This window comes from Phoenix dactylifera, chromosome 9 (genome assembly GCF_051530095.1).
Source record: "Phoenix dactylifera cultivar Ajwa chromosome 9, Ajwa_hap1_PhDact_Kaust_v1.1, whole genome shotgun sequence".
NCBI lineage: Eukaryota > Viridiplantae > Streptophyta > Magnoliopsida > Arecales > Arecaceae > Phoenix > Phoenix dactylifera.
The window spans coordinates 26,684,774-26,703,416 of record NC_143198.1 but is presented as its reverse complement, the minus strand read 5'-3'; the positions used below and the strand labels follow the sequence as shown (position 1 = coordinate 26,703,416).

At 41.4% G+C, this 18,643-nt stretch overlaps 1 protein-coding gene across 1 annotated transcript; it reads right to left on the bottom strand.

The window, feature by feature from the left end:
* Window positions 1-15,757: 15,757 nt before the first annotated feature.
* Window positions 15,758-18,643, bottom strand: LOC103714995 (alkylbase DNA glycosidase-like protein mag2). The gene is made up of 2 exons (XM_008802494.6): window positions 17,900-18,643; window positions 15,758-17,814 (listed from the first exon to the last, which is right to left on the bottom strand). Exon 2 carries the CDS (start codon window positions 17,093-17,095, stop codon window positions 16,022-16,024), a length of 1,074 nt encoding a protein of 357 aa, XP_008800716.4. The 5' UTR covers window positions 17,096-17,814; window positions 17,900-18,643; the 3' UTR covers window positions 15,758-16,021.

Sequence of the window (18,643 nt, the reverse complement as noted above, 5' to 3'; positions counted from 1 at the left end):
CTCATGATTGTACAACATGCCATAAGTGGCTTTGAATCCATCGGCCCATTCGGGATGATTTTTTTTTTTTTTTATACAACAACTTACACCATACGCATACGAGTGCATCTGTAAGAGTCAAAAAGCACGAGTCGATAAAATGGTGGAGGGAGAGACTCTATGCCTTTCCAAAAAATTCCTTCAAAGTGGTACACCACGAAGAAAGCAACTCAATCGACCATACTGTTCGTCTCCTGATTGATATGGATGGTCCGAAATTGCCCCGTTCGAAATGATCTTTTGTTGAGAAAAAGCCATTACAACCGCCAACTTGTCGGAATTTGAGTCCGCTCCCTAAACTTGAAAGAGTCCGAACACCGTTTGAGAAGATCCGTTTTGATCATCCTGAGTCTATGAAGTCCGTTGGGTTGTATCATGTTGCATCTTATCTTTATACCCCCTTGGTTCTCACTATTCGGATCGACTGGACGAAGCGGTATCAAAGTTAAAATTATGAGTTAAAAGGGATTTTTTTTTCAAAGTAATAAAAAATTCTAAAATCCAGTTGATCATTCCAGTCTTTAATTCCACCAAATTATATAGATTTCCAAAACTACCCACCTTCCAACCAACTTATGACTCGTTTTGTTTGCCAAAAACTAAAAAATATAATCAACAAAAAATAAAAAAATAAAAAAGATTATATTTTATGAGAAAAAAATTTATATAATAATTGAAAGGTCCAATTTCATCGACTAAAAATTTGGATAATCATGCCAATTATTTTTTTTTAATGAATCCGATATATTATATGCTTGTCTCAGTGATTACTTTATTAAGGTTGATTAGTGTGATGCATGGCCGCTGCTTAGAAGACATTCCCGCCCCGCTCTTCGGTGAAACGGAGAGATTGGTCGGAGATGCGTGTTTGACCAAACTTGTTTGGTTATGGCGGTGGGGCCGTTCCCGCTGTAAGAAAAAAGAAAAGTATTAATGGACGTCACTATTGAAATTGGGAATACCACGCCAAGTTGAGCGGTTTCCCAGGTGCTACGGTATCCGAGCAATCAAAACTAGATTATATTAGAAGACATAAGCACAGCAAATCTATTGATATTAATTAAATCCGACACCATATCTATCTATTTGTTTGAAACGAAAGGCTAATAAAATACTTCACCAAAAAAAAAACAAAATAAAAGATCAAGATGGAGACACGTGGCGCATCCCGGACCACGAGTGGCTCCACGCCTCAAAGTCCGTGCTCCCGAGCCGTCTCCTCACGCCCTCCTTTTTCTTGGCTTTCGGCGCGGACCGTGCGATCAGACGGTCAGCTTTTGAAGTTTAAAAATAACGCGCTTTCATAACAGTTTGGGTCCGTATATTATAATGATGTAATTAGAGTATATTAGAGTACGACCAAAAACATCACGTCCGATAGTACGTAAAAAAACTATTCTTAAAGTAAAAAATAGTACACCGAACATATTAACATATTTTTAAAAAAGAGAAAAACTATAGCTTTGAGTCGGTTATACTTTGATCTTGAACTTTATAAAAATTTTAACTAGCCAAAAAAAATTTAATTTTTGTTCGAATATGATCCATCCATCTATCTTCATTGGAAATCATTATCATGTGATGGTTATGTGATAGCAAAATATTTGTAAAATCTCAAAAAAAACCCTTATTACTAACTTAAGAGGAAGGTTCTTATTTTGGCAAAAATTGAAGGAAAAAAAGATTGTTGAAAAAAAAAATCAAAATGATCCAATAAAATTATCCATTGGTTGCTTTGAGATATGTGAAGATAGATAAATAATAAAAAATGAAGCACTTTGAGATCTGAGTAGGCATATATGAATGATAAAGCACAAGCGCTTTGAGATATATGCAGGTGAATGAATGATAAAAGACGGAGCACTTTAAGATTTGAGTAGGTATATAAATGATAGAGTATAGAGCACTCTGAGATATATACGGTGGGCAACCTGGTGTAGAGAAGGTGGGAATCGAGGCTAGTTAGACTTAAACCAAGGAGTCTAATATCAACACCAAGAGGTATTACCAACTCAATCAGCTGGGAGCTTAAAAAACCATCAATTATTATTGTTGAATTTTTGGCAAGAATTTGAGAAAAGATTCACAACATATCCTAAATTAATACAAAATCAGCTTCATGTCCCAACCTTTTAATGTTCATAGTAACTCTCATTTAGGCTTAAATCATACCAAATTTCTATAAAAACGATCCTAATATTACTAGATACAGAGGAGTCCAAAAAAAAAAAAAAAAACTCCTTAATTAAGTTAGAATTCAATGATTCCATGCATAGTAGAAATAACATATTGTCTAAAATTCAAATTAAGTGCAGCTTACTCGTCATAGCAAAATTTAAATTTATTTAGATCGAGCGCATAATATACGAAAATTTGAGCTCATACGGATGAGAGGAAGCCCGGTTAAATCAAATGAGGACTGGATTGGAATCTAGATCACTAATATCGGCACCAGCGGCTTTACTAATTGAGTCACTTTACCCTCTCTCGAACCAATTATGTATTAAATGAACTATTCGATTGCTTACAAATTTATCAGTTAAAATGTAACCTAGCAATTTCATCAAAATATCAGCCCTAACATGACATGAACCTGACGAAACAGATCCATTGCCACCAATAGTATGACTATGTGGACGTACGCCTGCAACCTCTTGAGCGAATCCCATAAAGAGAAGGATGAAGGCTTACAAAGGATTAGATTGCTTGATAACGTGTTGAGCCCGCAGTAGCCGACACAATGACACGATCTCCTTCGCTGCAAGTGAAGCAATCTCAGCAAAGATATTCGCACGGCAAGCCGGAAGCCATGGGTGGGAGGAATCCAAAGTTTTAAAGGCCAAAAGGAACCTCTCGCATGCTTTAGTCTTAAAAGTTAAACCATAACCACGAGCAACGTCGGAGTTCGACAGCAGACCGTCATTTACGGCCAGCAGGCGAGACACATAACCCCCCGTTGGCATTATTTTTTGGCCCCCCTCTTCCACCTTCATCAAATTGCCGAGCCTTTTGTAGCTGAGGAACTGCTTTTACTAGTGCTTCTTTTTTTGTATACAGGCTCCCTGGGCTATAGAGACTCTTGTATGGATGATCTACCATTGGAGGCTAGGTTACAATTCATTGAGTGGCCAATGGTTACTTGGGTACCACCTAGAGGATGTCCCTCTAGGGACTATTCAAGGCTTGATGTTCCAAAGTTGTGACAAATGTTGGTAAGGGTTCTGTCGGTGAGTACAGGCAATGATGCAGACGATCAAACTGAATGATTCTCCCAACCAGTTTGATCCTCAGTATCGATGTTGTTATCTTCTGATAGCATGTTTATTTTGGCTCGCTACTTGTTACCGATCATATGAAGAGGAGGGGTCATGAGAGTGATATACCAAGTTTGGAATTAACTGGAGCTACCTACCAATGATAATCTGTAATCAACGATCATCTTGTGCAGTACGAACCACTGTACTACAGCGACTAGAGGGCTTCGGCCTTCTATTTTTCCATGGTTCTGACATGAGATGCGTAAGGTCTAATGCTTGGATTGGACATTTTAATGGTTTAACGTCTTAAAGGTATTGGACATCCACGCATGGTGTGCGTAACATCTTGAAGATAAAGATGCATAAGATGCAGGGTGTAACATCTTAATGATAAAGACATGAAAGTATTGCACACCTTACACATCTCTATATATGATCTGACAGTACAAGAGAGAGTCTGATGAAATCATTAGGTCATTTTTTGCAAGAGTTTTAACAGCATTAGGTCATATTTTAGAACATTTTTGACATTGCATGTTCTCATCTTGAGTTTCAAGCTCTCTCTCTCTCTCTCTCATCAGAGTTTTTTGGTTTCTTGTATGGTCTTAAGGTTCTTCTTGTATGTTCATAATTTTGTAACCTTATGAAGAGAATCCAATGCACATGTATGGGTTCGCGAGGTCTTCTAGGGATGTAAAAAATCCTGTGAATCCAATTCGAGATGCAACTTGTTTGCCGATTTTACTTTCCACAAACTGAGCATGCACTCGAAGGTAAGGAGAGTACTCATGATATTCCATCAAGCAAAAGGCATGCATATTTCTGAAAATAGACAAACAATCTTTAATCCATGTCATCCAGCTTGTGCTTGCCATGCATGGAAGCTTCGTTTGATACGGGAGATCAATTTGAGAGCTGAAATGTTTGTGCTTGAAAGCTGAACTGGACACACCTCATATGTCCATACCAAGTTGGAACTTGAAGTGCAAAAACTAGACCCAACCATGTCAAGTTCTTATGCTCGATTCCCCAGGTGTTCTAAGTTTTAGCCTTCTAATTAAAATCTGACTTAGGCCAACCAAACCTGTCGTACTCAAAGCCAAACAACTGGAATCAACATGCCATAACCTGATGTGAAAAAATTACATACCTAACTACTACCACAATTAGGTCAAAGCCATATCAGATGGCCCATCATTCTGCGACTAAATGAGTTCCATAGAAAGCACTGTGGTTAGAGATATCATAATAAAACCAAACCTCTTTTGTTCCCTGACAACACTGAAAAGAAAAGAAGAAAAAAAAAAGACCAGGCTCAATCAGCTTCCACTCAAACAGCACACAGTGTGTCCCCTTCCTTCTTAACAAACAGAGAAAGTGGATGGTAGCTAATTAGTGAGGCCCCCAGTCTCTCCTTCGAGCTCTCTGAGAGGGATCCAAAGAAGTGGTCAGTCCTCGGCCCACCATGGGCTTGCTGTGGAGGCATGTGAGACATGTGGCTGCAGCAAAGGATTTGTGGGGAGATCTTGCGGAAAAACTGTGTAATACGATGGAAGGTACCACGGCTGCCTCAGTGGACCTCCTCCCTCGCCTCTGAAGCCTTTTTCTGGTTCCTCTAGTTTTTTCTTTGTCAGGGGATCCTATGTGATTGCCCCTGGGACTGGGGCCTCCGCTTAGCATTTTCCGTGGCTTGAGACGAGCACAATGTAAGATTATTGGTCCATGGGGATTTGTACTTTTTTCTTCTCCATTTTTTTTCCCTCTGCTTTGTAACAAGGTTAAATCTTAGGGAAGCTGCGGATAAAAATTACATAGGTTTGCATCAATTTGCATTAGTCTGCAGATATGTGTGCATAGAGTAAGATAAATCTGTAAATTCATGTGAGGATGGAGGTAAATTGGTCCTATAAAATCTACATTAGATTGTTCCTACGTCTAAGGATATGAAAAAGTAGATTGATGCGGGGTCGGAACCCCGACACCAGCCCGCACACCGGACGAGCAGGGAAAGCATCCGCGTCCTCCCCGAGGTATTGTCCGCTCTGGGATTGCCGCTTCGGGTCTGCGGGAGGTCGCCCAGGGCCGTGGCCCAATGACAGTCCCGAGCCCTGCCGGCGCGGGGGTCCGCGGAGGTACTACCCCTACCCTCACGGTTTTGTCCTACAAAAGGGCCCTCGGTGAGAAGAGGTGTTTGCACCCCCCATTTAAGGCACAGACCTTTCCGCTGATTATCCGATGTGGGACTAAACTGGGAACCCCATCCCACAACATAGATTATTTTCTGTTTTTACACAAAATCTTGGAGGGACTTAACAACAACGAAGTAGTAATAGTGATTTATAACAGTATCCTACGCCTTATATTGTGCACTTTAATAATGGATATGATTTGGCCATTATTTGGCTATTATTTCGCCATAATGACCATTGTGTAATGGAAGTCGTAGCCTTTTCGTAGAAACATTCCAGGCTTTATTGATCAACGATGATTTAAACAGCATGTTGTTAATTTTTTTCAATATTTTTATTTAGTAATAATATTAATCACTGCATCATTCATTACTTTGATCTGAAATAAATCCAAGAAAAAGGCTGAATCAACAATTGATGCCATTATTTCTATTATGATGATGAACAAAGTTTCGAAGCTAGTTTGTTATTAACACTATTGAAACTCTTGTAAACTGCAAATTTGTGATAACCTAAGTGATTGCCTTAACTATCTTCGGTTGAGCGTAAATAACCTTCAACCTTAATTGCAGGTAAAAGAACTTCTAAAGATGGCCAATTTTTGTTGGCTGCATGCAATTCAAAGAGGCTCCTGGATATAAATGGAAGGAGACATTCTACTAAATCTTTTTGGCTTACCAAAATCTTCAATTTGATCAAGTCCTGTATCTTAGGTCACACCAGAATCTGTTCATAGAATAGACCCAACATGAATAATATTATGGCCTGGTTTCATTTGCTTGTCCACATTCATGTTAGGCTGCGAGGCTTGCAAGCTTATCTGAAGTACACAAATTGCACAATAAGCTGAAACAATATGAAGTAGATATTGGAGGACTAACCCTCAATGGTGACTTGGTTAGCCTTCATGTCATGCACTGGGACCTTACCCAGGGCCCCCAAACTTCAGCTTCAAGAACTAAGATTGATGGGAAGTGGTGATACCGTGATAACCAAGTAAACAAATAATTAGTTGATGATCGTGATGGCACGTCCTCCCTATCACTTGCAGAGCTAAGTGAGCCGCTAACGAGAGACCGGCATTTTCTTTCATGTGAGATGGTATTTTTGAAGATCTCTCTCTCGTGTAGCAGGACATGGTTTAACTTGTTTTTGCTGCAGCAATGCTTTTGTGCAGCAAAAATATGTATCGTTTCCAACTTCAGTTTAAAGGCTTTATTTCCTTCTATTCATTAAAAAAAGGAAAAAATCTGCTGGAAAGGTTTAACGGTTCTATTTCCAAATAGTTTCTTTGACAACTCTCGAAGACCAATGAGTGGTCGAGAGCTCAAAAAGTAAAGTGTTCTGCTTTTGGATTTTTCTTTTAAAACACTAGTAAGAAAGTTGTGTTTCATCAGTCTTGGACAAAGACGAGCAACAATAGAAAAACATGGTTTTTGGTCACACCTTACCACCTAGAGTGTTGTGCGGCGCTCAATGGCTGTCATTAGGATATAGACAACTATCAACAGCAACACGCCGTATATGGTTTATTTGATAGTTGTCTATTTTCTGATGGCGGTCATGAAGCACTGCACACTACTCTGCAATGCAAACCATGCATCACAAATGATCCGTGCTCCATACGCTCCAGCAGATTAATTCTGACAACCATTGCAATTTTTTGTTTGCTTTTTTGAAGAAAAGGAAGATGGAGCCAGAAGGCAACCTTTGGTTGCATATAAGAAAATTGCCTATAAATTTGACAGAGGAAGAATTCAGCTTCCACTCTGATAACCTAAATCCAAGATATGTTACCAGCAAACTAATTAACACCTTTAATTGTGGCATTCATAGCAAACTATGCATCAATTCGGAACATATTGTTGAAACTTTTTTCCTTCTAGGAAAACAAACTGTTGTCTTCAGTATTGTCACAGTAGGGAAGCAACCTCCGTACTCCAGCTGAACTCAGATCCCCCTTGCAAATCCCCTCTTTCACAAAAGGGAAGACAAGGACAATGATCGACCAGCACTTCCTAGAGCCAGCATTGGAACGTCAACTCCTAACTCGCTCTTCAACCTCGCCACTCCCCACTTCCTCCTCCTCTGATCTCCTCGACCACCACCGATAAGTCCGGACCACTGGAAATCTCCCCTTCAACACCATATCCTTCGCCAACCACCTCCCTAGCTAGCTTCAAAAAACTGCTTGTCTTCAGAACACTCCACTCCACCAGCACCGCCCACACAACCTGGAACCCGTCTTCCTTCACAGCACACTCTCTCATCACCTCACATATCCTTCCATAAATACCAACTTTCCGGGCCCCCTCTTTCCTCGCCTATACCATTCTCTTGCTCGACATCCGCCATGCGACATTGGGGACAACTACTATAGGCAGCAGTCTTGATGTAGTTTGCACGCATACAGGATTCCGGCCATCATGCATCCTAATCCCATCGAGGGTCCGACCGAGTACGTTGCGTAAAGATACCTCTCATCTTCCTTGCGTAGCATCCCACGAAGCACTTCGTGAGTAAAAGGATGGGTGTCCGAGAAGAGACCCATATCTCTCACTGGCTCGCAGGTTTCTTCGTTCACGATGATCATATCCATCTCCTCTCCTTCATATGATGAGGAGGAGGAGGAGGAAGGCCGACGACAGCCTCGCCGAAGGCAAAACCTTGCTGCGGGACGGCATATTTGGTTGCCGATTCCGCTGTCCCCGGTGGAGACAAAGGTGCAATTCTCTGCCGGTCCATAGGCTGGCGAGATCGACGATGGGCTGAGCCACACACGTGCGGATGATGCGCCCACAAGCTCGTCTTTGCACATGGGCTCGTTGATCCGAATTACGTTCCTCACCTTGGCCCATACCTCACTCTTTTTGCCACTGGAGCAACGTGAAGGAAGGAACTCAGGGATGTGCTCAGCAAGCCAGAAGCGAGGCCAGTGCAAGCAGGCCCCCAGTGAGGTAAGAAAACGGTCAGCAGGAGGAATTAGAGTCCTTTGCCCACGCGCACGCCGACTTGTATTGGAACTTAGCTTGCTTGAGGTAGCAGTCCATAACCGGCTTCTCCATCACCTGTTGATCGGTCACCAAGTTGCCCCGCCGAAGAATCACCGAATGGACACCAAGCCATCTATCTACTAGCTTTTGTCCACGAACCCTGCTTGATAATTCACCCGCTAATTCAGTACCTAGTTCATCGATCCAGCAGCTAATGAACACAAATTAAAAACGATTATCAACCGAAGCGAATACACTCTCTGGTTATCCAAGTTCTGGGACGATCTTCTCATAAGGTAGATGTTTGCACCTGTGTTTTTGCCAAAAAGGAATCGACTTGCTCCTGATCTCTGCACCGGCATACGGCAACAATCAAAATGAACATGCCATGCAGTCATGCAGGCCCAAGTACAGATGCCCAAAAGTTTGTGAGACGCTTTCATTTGAGAATTTGGGACGAGCCAGCTTTAAATGTAGCATGAATAATGCCCAGGGTCCACTGAGTACCAAGTATGGTGCCATACCGTGAAGAAACCAACCAGGAACACGTTCGTATAGAATACGCATAACCCTATTAATAATGTTCACTTGAAAGATGAAAAACATTTACTAGGAAATATTACTTTGACATGATAGATTCTACGATGAGTATCCTCAGAACTCATGGACTGGCATTCTTTAAAAATTTATCATACATGCTCGATCTTCATCAGTATATTGAACATAATGAATTTTCTTGGATATGGAAATATTACTTCGACATAATAAATTCTACCATGGGTATCCTCAGAACTAATCGATTGCATTCTTTAAATATTTATCATATGTGCTTGATCTTCATAAGTATATTGAACAAAACGAATTTTCTTGGATATGCTTTGGTCGCATCATACCACATCATTAACTAAAAACCATTGACTTAACCTAAGGGCAAAAAGAACTTTGTAAAATTTGGGTCGAGCAACTATCACAGGTGCAGATATGTATTGGAATATATGCTGGCCTAACAGTGAATACCTTTTGCTTCACTTCAGAGGAAATACCTGGTGCGACATCTATCTATCTAACTCCCTAAATATGTAAGGTTGGTATTTAAGACAAGGCAGATACCAAACCAGATAAATATATGTGTATACCGGACCAGCGAACCCTCAGCAATGTTACATACCTCACAAAACAGCGTGCTGCAAAGTGACGCTTTGAAATTTGGGGACAAGTCCTACTGGGTTTTCTTAACAATCAAAGGGAAAGAATGAATATGACTTGTTGAAAGTTATGGCAATTCAGATAATTTTTTGATTTTGAATTCTTGCATGTTCTAGCTTTAGAAGGCTCATCCTTTCACAATCAATTCTTGAACACATTTAGCGTCATTTGAGTAATTCAAGCGGAAGCAACATGCTTAATTTAGTAGGTGAAGATGAGAAGACTAAATGAACATGGATACAAAATTCTGCTCTATCCAGGTTCTCAAACTTCACGATTAATGCATGTCAGTCAAACAATGTTCTGACAGAAGAAAAGAGGCCTTAGGGGGCTGCATGAGATAACTTTGCGATTCACTCTTATTGGACAGTATCCATATCAAGTGCTTTAAAAAAATCATCATTTCGTTGCCAGCAGTCAAAAGGCAACATGGTTAGGCTCCAAGAAGAGCACAAGATGGTAAAGAAAGCAATGCAAAGAAAAACTACTACTTTTTTATGGAAAATATTTCAGCAGCACGAAAGAAAAAGGCATGAATGAGTACCGAATTTTGCAAATAAAAGAGAGAAGCTGAATCATGCAAGGGGACTGTTAACTCTGCCTCTCATGAATCACCTTAGATCTAAATTTAATTACTTGAAGCGGTAATAGATGAAGGGTTGGGTACAGGTGCTGGAGTGGGGACGCAACATTTCATGAAATTTACAACAAAGAAAACTTAGCAAGCAGGTGTAGTACTGAGTTTTAAGGAAAAATTCTCAAATGGGCACAACACCCTTTTCGACTAGTAAGGATCTGAATATGAATTTCAGATATTATGTCATCACAATATGAAAATAGTGGTCTTAATGGCTGTAAATCCAGATATTTGGATCGTATTAGTATTCTGAGGCAAATCAAGCCCTAGACTAGATTCAATTGGACAAAAGTAAGAGAAGCAAAAACTTTTCGGTATTCAGTAAAGATCTGATATTAGCCAAAGTAAGAGGGTTACGATTCCCAGAATGCCCTTCTTAATATGCATACCCAAAGTAGCAGTTGACCAGGGTTAGTGATGGGGCTGTATAACTTCAAACAATGACTATTTAAGGCCAAAAAGGATTATGGTCGAGATCTAGATCCAGTCTTTTTTGACTAAAAAATCAAATTGGGCCTACAAATGGGTCCTTTAGACATGTAAACCTCACATTCCTTGACCCGGACCACATCAGTGAGGCACTAGGAAATTCTAAGGGAGCACTAAAACACAAAAATACAAAAATATGGGAAGAAACATTGTGGGGAAATGGAATGAAACTGCAATATTACTTATAGAGACTCAGTCAGCAAGCGCTGGGATAAGAGCAATCTCCCTGTCTAATACACCTTCAAAAATCCTCCATGCAGAGAAGAGAGAAGTCGGTTCTCCCCCCGCTTCGCTCTCCCCCTCGGGGGGACGAGAAAAGATACATGAGATGGTCGGTTAAAATAAATGAAGAACCTGCAACATAAAGCTACAACTTCATATTACCCTGTAATAAATTGAAACTTTGGCCATGGAACTATTCTTCGTAATCTAAAGGTCTGCAAAGGTTTGCCAGATAGGATTAACCTATCTAAGAAGGAACAGTTCACCTTGTACTTAAGGGATGAAAAATACGTATTAGCATCCCATTTGAGGATCTAAAAGAATACATGGACTTGGTTAAGAGTGACTTGAACCGAAGGAATGCAACAGTCATTTAGTTAGCCACTGGTAACATATTCAACTAAGCACCTTCTTTGACAGTCGTCATCATGACGACAAGAAGATGCAACACCAGGGTTGCAACTAAATTTTCAAGAAGTGGGCAAGAACTTCACATGCCAAGGCATCTTTTAGAGCATGTATACCCAAAACAGATATGCAGTAGCCATAGAATAGTGATTTCATATCTTATAATGAAAGAATCAGCCAGTTGGACAACAAATATACAAGAATTTTTTTTCTGCTATTCTAGATAATAAAGCTGATAGCACACCACCAAACAATATTTTACTCAATGTGGAGGACAAGATTGGGATAATGATCAATCATCAATAATGCAGAAAAGGATCCAAGGGTTTTATGGAGTATTATTTTTCCCCTTCCATATCATCTGCATGAAATTATGAATTTTCTCTATAAGCTTTTTACTGTTTACAAAAAACATATTGCTCCAACTTGTTTGATGTCGGATCTGGTTCAGATTATCAATATATTGTGTTGGCATCAGCATGCATGTATCTTCAAAGTTGTTAACCTCAAAGTGAAGACAACAATAACAATGAAGCTGGGAGATTTGTTATAAGATATAAGAGAGCAAACAAATGGTACTCTCAATTTTTCCTCTCAACCCACTAAAAAGTGATATCACAATTGTCCCTTTATGTATCATTATTGGTTTTATCACCTCAAACACCTCCATACACTATTTGTACTATCTGTATGTTATTTGCTGATAAATTAGATTTAGGATGAAAGATTTAGAGGGTATATGCTCAAAAATCAGCAAAATAAAAGACAAAGTAGAATGCAATTTTAGTAAAAAAGAATGAAGCCCCAGATAAAATTAATGGACAACAGATACTCTAAAGTGATCGTTTTGTTTCATGAGATCTACTATATATGATTTTTATTGATTTGAAGGCTCAAACAGCCCAGGAAGATTACCTAGCAGGGATGAAAGAGGCATATTGAGCTAGGTTTTTAAGACAAGATCTAACCATCTTGGTGGGTGTTAGAGACAGCGATGGACCAAGAGATCTATTTGTCTCAACTGAGGTGGGAAATGGTAAATCAGGAAGGGTACAACATATCTTGAGATCTGGACCAAACTTATAGGAACCACGATATTAAAATGTCAGCTAATATTAAATATAAAAGACTAATATTAGCCAATATTTAAATATTATACGGCTGAGATTTTGGAATATATTTGTGAGAACCCGTGCGGGCGTGTGTTTAGTCCCACATTGGTTATTCGCTGGGTAGATCTTGGGTACTTATACAGGATCAAGAAACCCAAATAATAACTTCCGGTTAGCCATTTTGGGTGAGGTCCTGGGTTGTTACAAATGGTATCAGAGCGGACCCGGCCCATAACCTATGTGGACTAGGGGACACTACAGCACGGATCCATTGGGGCTGACCACATGCCAATCATAGTATTTGTGATTAGATTTGAATAGATATGAACCCTTAGCCTGACGAGGACGTCAAGGCTTGAACGGGAGGAGTATGTGAGGACCCGTGCGGGCGTGTGTTTAGTCCCACATCGGTTATTCGCTGGGTAGATCTTGGGTACTTATACAGGATCAAGGAACTCAAATAATAACTTCCGGCTAGCCATTTTGGGTGAGATCCTGGGTTGTTACAAATGGTATCAGAGCGGACCCGGCCCATAACCTATGTGAACTAGGGGACACTGCAGCACGAATCCATTGGGGCTGACCATGGGCTAATCGTGGTGTTTGTGATTAGATTTGAATAGATATGAACCCTTAGCCTGACGAGGACGTCGGGGCTTGAATAGGGGAAGTATGTGAGGATCCGTGCGGGCGTATGTTTAGTCCCACATCGGTTATTCGCTAGGTAGATCTTGGGTACTTATACAGGATCAAGGAACCCAAACAATAACTTCCGGCTAGCCATTTTGGATGAGATCCTGGGTTGTTACAAATGGTATCAGTGCGGATCCGGCCCATAACCTATGTGGACTAGGGGACACTGCAGCACAGATCCATTGGGGCTGACCATGGGCCAATCATGGTGTTTGTGATTAGATTTGAATAGATATGAACCCTTAGCCTGATGAGGACGTCAGGGCTTGAATAGGGGGAGTATGTGAGGATCCGTGCGGGCGTGTGTTTAATCCCACATCGGTTATTCGCTAGGTAGATCTTGGGTACTTATACAGGATCAAGAAACTCAAATAATAACTTCCGGCTAGCCATTTTGAGAGAGATCCTGGGTTGTTACAATATCAGTCTACATCAATTATATCATTTTAGTGAGTTGTCGATAGAGATACAACCCAATATCTTAACCAAGATGAAAACCTTGATACCTAGTATCTTAGAAGGCAGGAGACATGCAGCAGGGAATGATGACTTGCAAAACAATGCCTTGTGAAAACACTGCAAACAAGCATATGCAACGCACATTAGAGACAGCCATTACTAAGATACCATATATTGAAGAGAAGGTTGTTCATGCCAAAGACTTAGTGGTGATCCAAGATCTGGGACTTGGTAGAGATTTAGGAAAAAGAGAATTACACAAGCAAAATAAGGATCAATAAAAAAAATCCATGGTTTGGAATAGATTTTGTAACTTACAAAAATGAAAACTCCATATCATAAACTTAGAGTGATTCACTAGTGGGGAATTTATGAGAAAAGTAGGAAGAATTGGAGAAATATACTAACCGAGCAAAGCAAGAATGGTTGAGAAGAGCTTAATTCTTTTTTTTTTTTTTGTTACGCCAAAATGTAAAAATGATCCATGTCAAAATTCAGGAGTGATCTAAGAGTAAGAAATCCAGTGATCTAAATAATATAGAATAATTGGAAATATGGCATGTGAGAAAACTCACTTGTTTCATTTTTCTTTGTTATAGAGAAAAAGGAATAAACCATATAACTGAATAGGAGTGATTTATGGATCGCGATTTAGGAGAAATTTCAGAAAAATTAGAAGAGAGAAGTATGACAACAAATCGGAATGAAGAAGTGTGCAATTTAGGATGAAGTCAGATAATCAAAAAGCACAGAAAAATTTGCATAGAAAAGCAAATGACAATTTTGGAATAAACTCTGAATAAGATTCCATTATAGAATTATGGAGATACATGAGAGCCTTTAAGGGTGTGGCAGGGATAGACATTGACAGACAAAATCTTTTAACAAATACACCAAACTTAGAACTCTTGTTTTTAATACAGAACCAATCAGGGAGTTCATGGTGGCAATAGGCTTTGACCCAATGACATGTTTAACATATCACATGTACCATCCTAGTGCTTTAAAAACAAAAGCAACTCTTGTGATGCATACTCCAATGATACACAAAGATGGTCTAGGTAAACTTAGAATAATTTGTAGCTTCATAATCATAGATGAAGATACTTTGAACCATTAGAATACATGATTGGTTCTTATGAATATTAAACAATGCAACTTGCATATTTGTAGTATTGATCTTGAAGAAAATTATTGAGATGTAAGTACTACGTTATAACTCAGGCAGTTAATTGATACTAGATTAACATTATTTAGAAAAGTAACTCCTATGGAATATCCAATGAAAAAAAGAGAGAAAAGTTTCAGTTGAGCAAGCATCAATTTTATAAATACGCATCACGTAAAACGTGTATCATGGTGATATAGCAAAGAAATTAAAGTGTTAAGATGGAGCAATAAGATTAAATAATAGGTTGATGCATGTATCCTCTTAGAGATGAAGGGTTAGCAAGGTCCCCAGCACAAGACACCAGCAAACATCACGCCAACTAAGCACCAGTAATGACATGTTACTACATATTATGCTAGAAAAATCCCAACACAACATGCTGTCGAACATTATCCCAGTAAAACCCCATCATGACACGCTATTGCATGATATGGTACTGTTCAAATAATTTAATCTTCCCTTTTATGCATTCGACACTAACCATTATCAAAGAGGAGGTACCCTAGAGCTTGTTGCTTGCAAATGACAAGCAATATAGGATAAGAGTGGGGTAAGGTGAATGCTACATTGTAATTTGAAGTTCAGGAAAAGCAGGTTCAAGGAAATTATGAAACAGAAAATTGAGGGACAAGAGATCCCTCAAACAGTCGCTTGCACTATCTTGGATACACTTTTCACAAGATGGAGACACAGAAGAGACTGCATTTTTTGAAAAAGTTAGACGGGATAAGGTTGGAGATATGCCTGTGACCGGCTTGCAGCTCTTTTAATTTCCAGTGAAATAACCCATTTTAGTTATCCTGGATTTGCATAGGATCGTAAACAAAAAGCAATCTTAGACAAAGCTTACAGTTCTATAACTGCTGATGTGTACGAAACAAGTACCAAACTCTGCCGTATATATTAGAAAGTGTTTTCTCTTTAAAAGCTACATGGGCAGAGGAAATGCCAATCTATCTTCTATAAATAGGAGTCTCAAAAGCAATGCTTTGGAAGTTCGCTAGTTAATTATCAATACAACATGGACATCCAACAAATAAAACATTACGAAAGCAGAAGACTAGAAAACAGGCAGCAACTCGGCCTGTTAAGTAGAAGAAGTATAAGCAAAGATCTGAGCAGAGTACCAGTATGCGAAGCTTTCTCTCACCCTAGATTCGGGAGCATCTGGATAGGGTCAATGAGCTGAGTCTGCTGTGGCGTAGCTCCTCCTCCTGGTCCTTCTCCTCCTCCAGTGATAGCCACACCAGTCCCACTGCCCATGGAAGCCATAGTGGGGGTGCCCCTGCTCTCCAGGAGGCGCCACATGTACCAGGCGCCGACGGAGCGGTAGGGCCGCCAGCGCTCACAAAGCTGCTCCATCTGGGACGGGCGGGGGATATCCTCGAGGCCATAGAGCATCTGGACGCCCTTGCGGACGCCGAGGTCGCTGACAGGGAGGACGTCGGGACGGTGGAGGGAGAAGATCATGAACATGTGGACGGACCAGGCGCCAATGCCCTTGACCATGGTGAGCATGGCGAAGAGGGAGCGGTCGTCCATGCCGACGATGGCGGCGTCGGAGAGGATGCCGTCGTGGTACTTGCGGGCGAGGTCATGGAGGTAGCTGGACTTGCGGCTGGAGACGCCGATCTGGCGGAGCTGGTAGGGGGTGAGGGCGAGGACGGCCTCGGGGACGACGCCGGCTTCGCCGCCGCAGAGGGCGAGGAAGCGGGCGTAGATGGAGGCGGCGGCCTTAACGGCGAGCTGCTGGTAGAGGATGCTGCGGGCGAGGGAGTGGAAGGGCGGGTGGAGACACTGGAAGGTCGGGGGTTCTTGGGCGTCGATCACGGAGGCGAGATGGGGGTCCGCCACCCGGAGGTGGCGGAGGGCGGTGTCGATCTCGCCCTCGGCGGAGAGCGGCCGGGGGACGACCCGGAGGAGGGGGGCGCGGCTGTTGGCCGCCTTCTTGGTGGGGGCGGAGGAGGAAGAGGAGTCCAGTTGGGGGTCTCCCTCCGACGAGACCTTCCGGATCTTTCGAGGGCGGAAGGGGATCTTTGCGGTGCCGGTGACGGCGGCGGTGGCAGAGGGGGATTCTTGGGCGGCGGCGGTGGAGAGGTGGGGCTGGGAGAGGGTTTGTTCCCCCATGGGTGGAGAAAGACGGAGAGGAGGAGGTAGGCGTGAGATCGGGGAGATGGGGATCGGGTGCGGGTGGGGTTGCGGCCAGGGGCGTTGGGTCATCCCTCACGGGAAAAAATTAACAGAAATTTGAAAGTAAAAAACGATAATGGGAGAGGGCCTGCTCTTTTTACTGTTCTTGTTAGTTTTTACCTGTGAGTGTGAAACCTTTTTTACGATAAGGCAGGCAAGATGCCACTAAACTTTCTTGATTAATTAAGGCTTAAGTATAAGAGATGCGTGCAAAGGTACCGTAACCTGCGGTCCAAGGAGAAGGGCGAACAGAAGTCGGTCTTTCAGATGCCGACAGAAATTTGTTTCAGAAAACAACGCGAACGCAACCAGTTTGTAAAACATGTGAGAATGCAAACCTTCTGTGAAAGGACTCAAGCTGCTATTCAAGAGAGGAACTGTGAAGATTTGTCTTTCAGGCATCAACCAATCAGCAGCTGCAAAATTGCAGAGCTATGTTTCTGCTGTTCAGGTTACTGTCCTTGGAAATCAATCATTGATGGGAAGAACCAATGTCTAGATGAGTCCAAGAAGGATGAAGCAGGGACAGAACAGAAGCTTCTTAGGATCTATTCAGATGATTGGGCTGAAAATTCAATGGAATTCATAGGTTGGGCTGGCACAATCAGTAAAATTATAAGACTACAGGCTAGAATGAGCTTATATTCATAAATATTCAGGAGAGGCTTTGAAGTCGTGGAAGAATCCTTCAGGCATGGATAATCAGAGCGGCACAAACAATTCGTCTTCCAAACTGAACTGCATGGAATCTACGAAACAATTAATCGTCATTCAAGACAATGTTCAACTTCTTGATTTTTGACCAGATTGAGGTGAAGGCTTAGAGATGTTTACCATAACAGCGGATTGGCTGGTCATTAAGATAGCAGAGTCCATTCTTGGCGACAGCAGCAGCTGATGCAGTTTTGTTTAGAAAAATCCTCGAATTTCTCTCCTTCCGACATGCCCAAGCGAAGGCAGCCATAGCCATGCGGATGATTGGTCGATGATTCTTTGGAAAAGAGCTTTTAATCCACACAAAAAAGAAGGATTCAAGCCTGGGGGGAGGCGAGCAGGCATTCAGACTTGAACAGAAAGCATTCCAGATTTCTTGAGTGAATGGGCAAAATTAATTAAAAGATGATCCACTGATTCTCTATGCTTGCCAAACATCTCTCAAGTGTTGAGCTTGTTTTTTAAACAGAGAGAATCTGCAAAAGAACAAGTGATTCCTCTTTTGTTAATGAATTGTTGAAGAGAAGCCAGGGCAAAGCCATATCTTTAACATCATTTCTCCAAACTGAACGTTTGCCAAATCAAGAGAGACCTCAGCTAAGAGATTTCTGACTCAGTTAATTCAGCATGAGCTCTTTGAGAGGCCGACGGTGGCTGGTGATTTTTCCATCAAATTAATCTTGAGGTGAAAATTTGAGATACCCCTCCTGATTTCTTTTCCTGCATGCTATATGGAGAGGGAAACAGTACATTCAAAGGTGCTTCACGAAGCCAGGTGTCCTTCCAAAACAAAGCTTCCAATCCATTTCCAACTTCATAGCGAATCCTGTTCCAGAAGGGTTGGAGACCCTTTTAGGCTTCCAA

Bases quoted from the DNA above. Each gene is read 5' to 3' on its own strand.
- LOC103714995 (XM_008802494.6), bottom strand. From the start codon at position 17,095: ATGACCCAACGCCCCTGGCCGCAACCCCACCCGCACCCGATCCCCATC.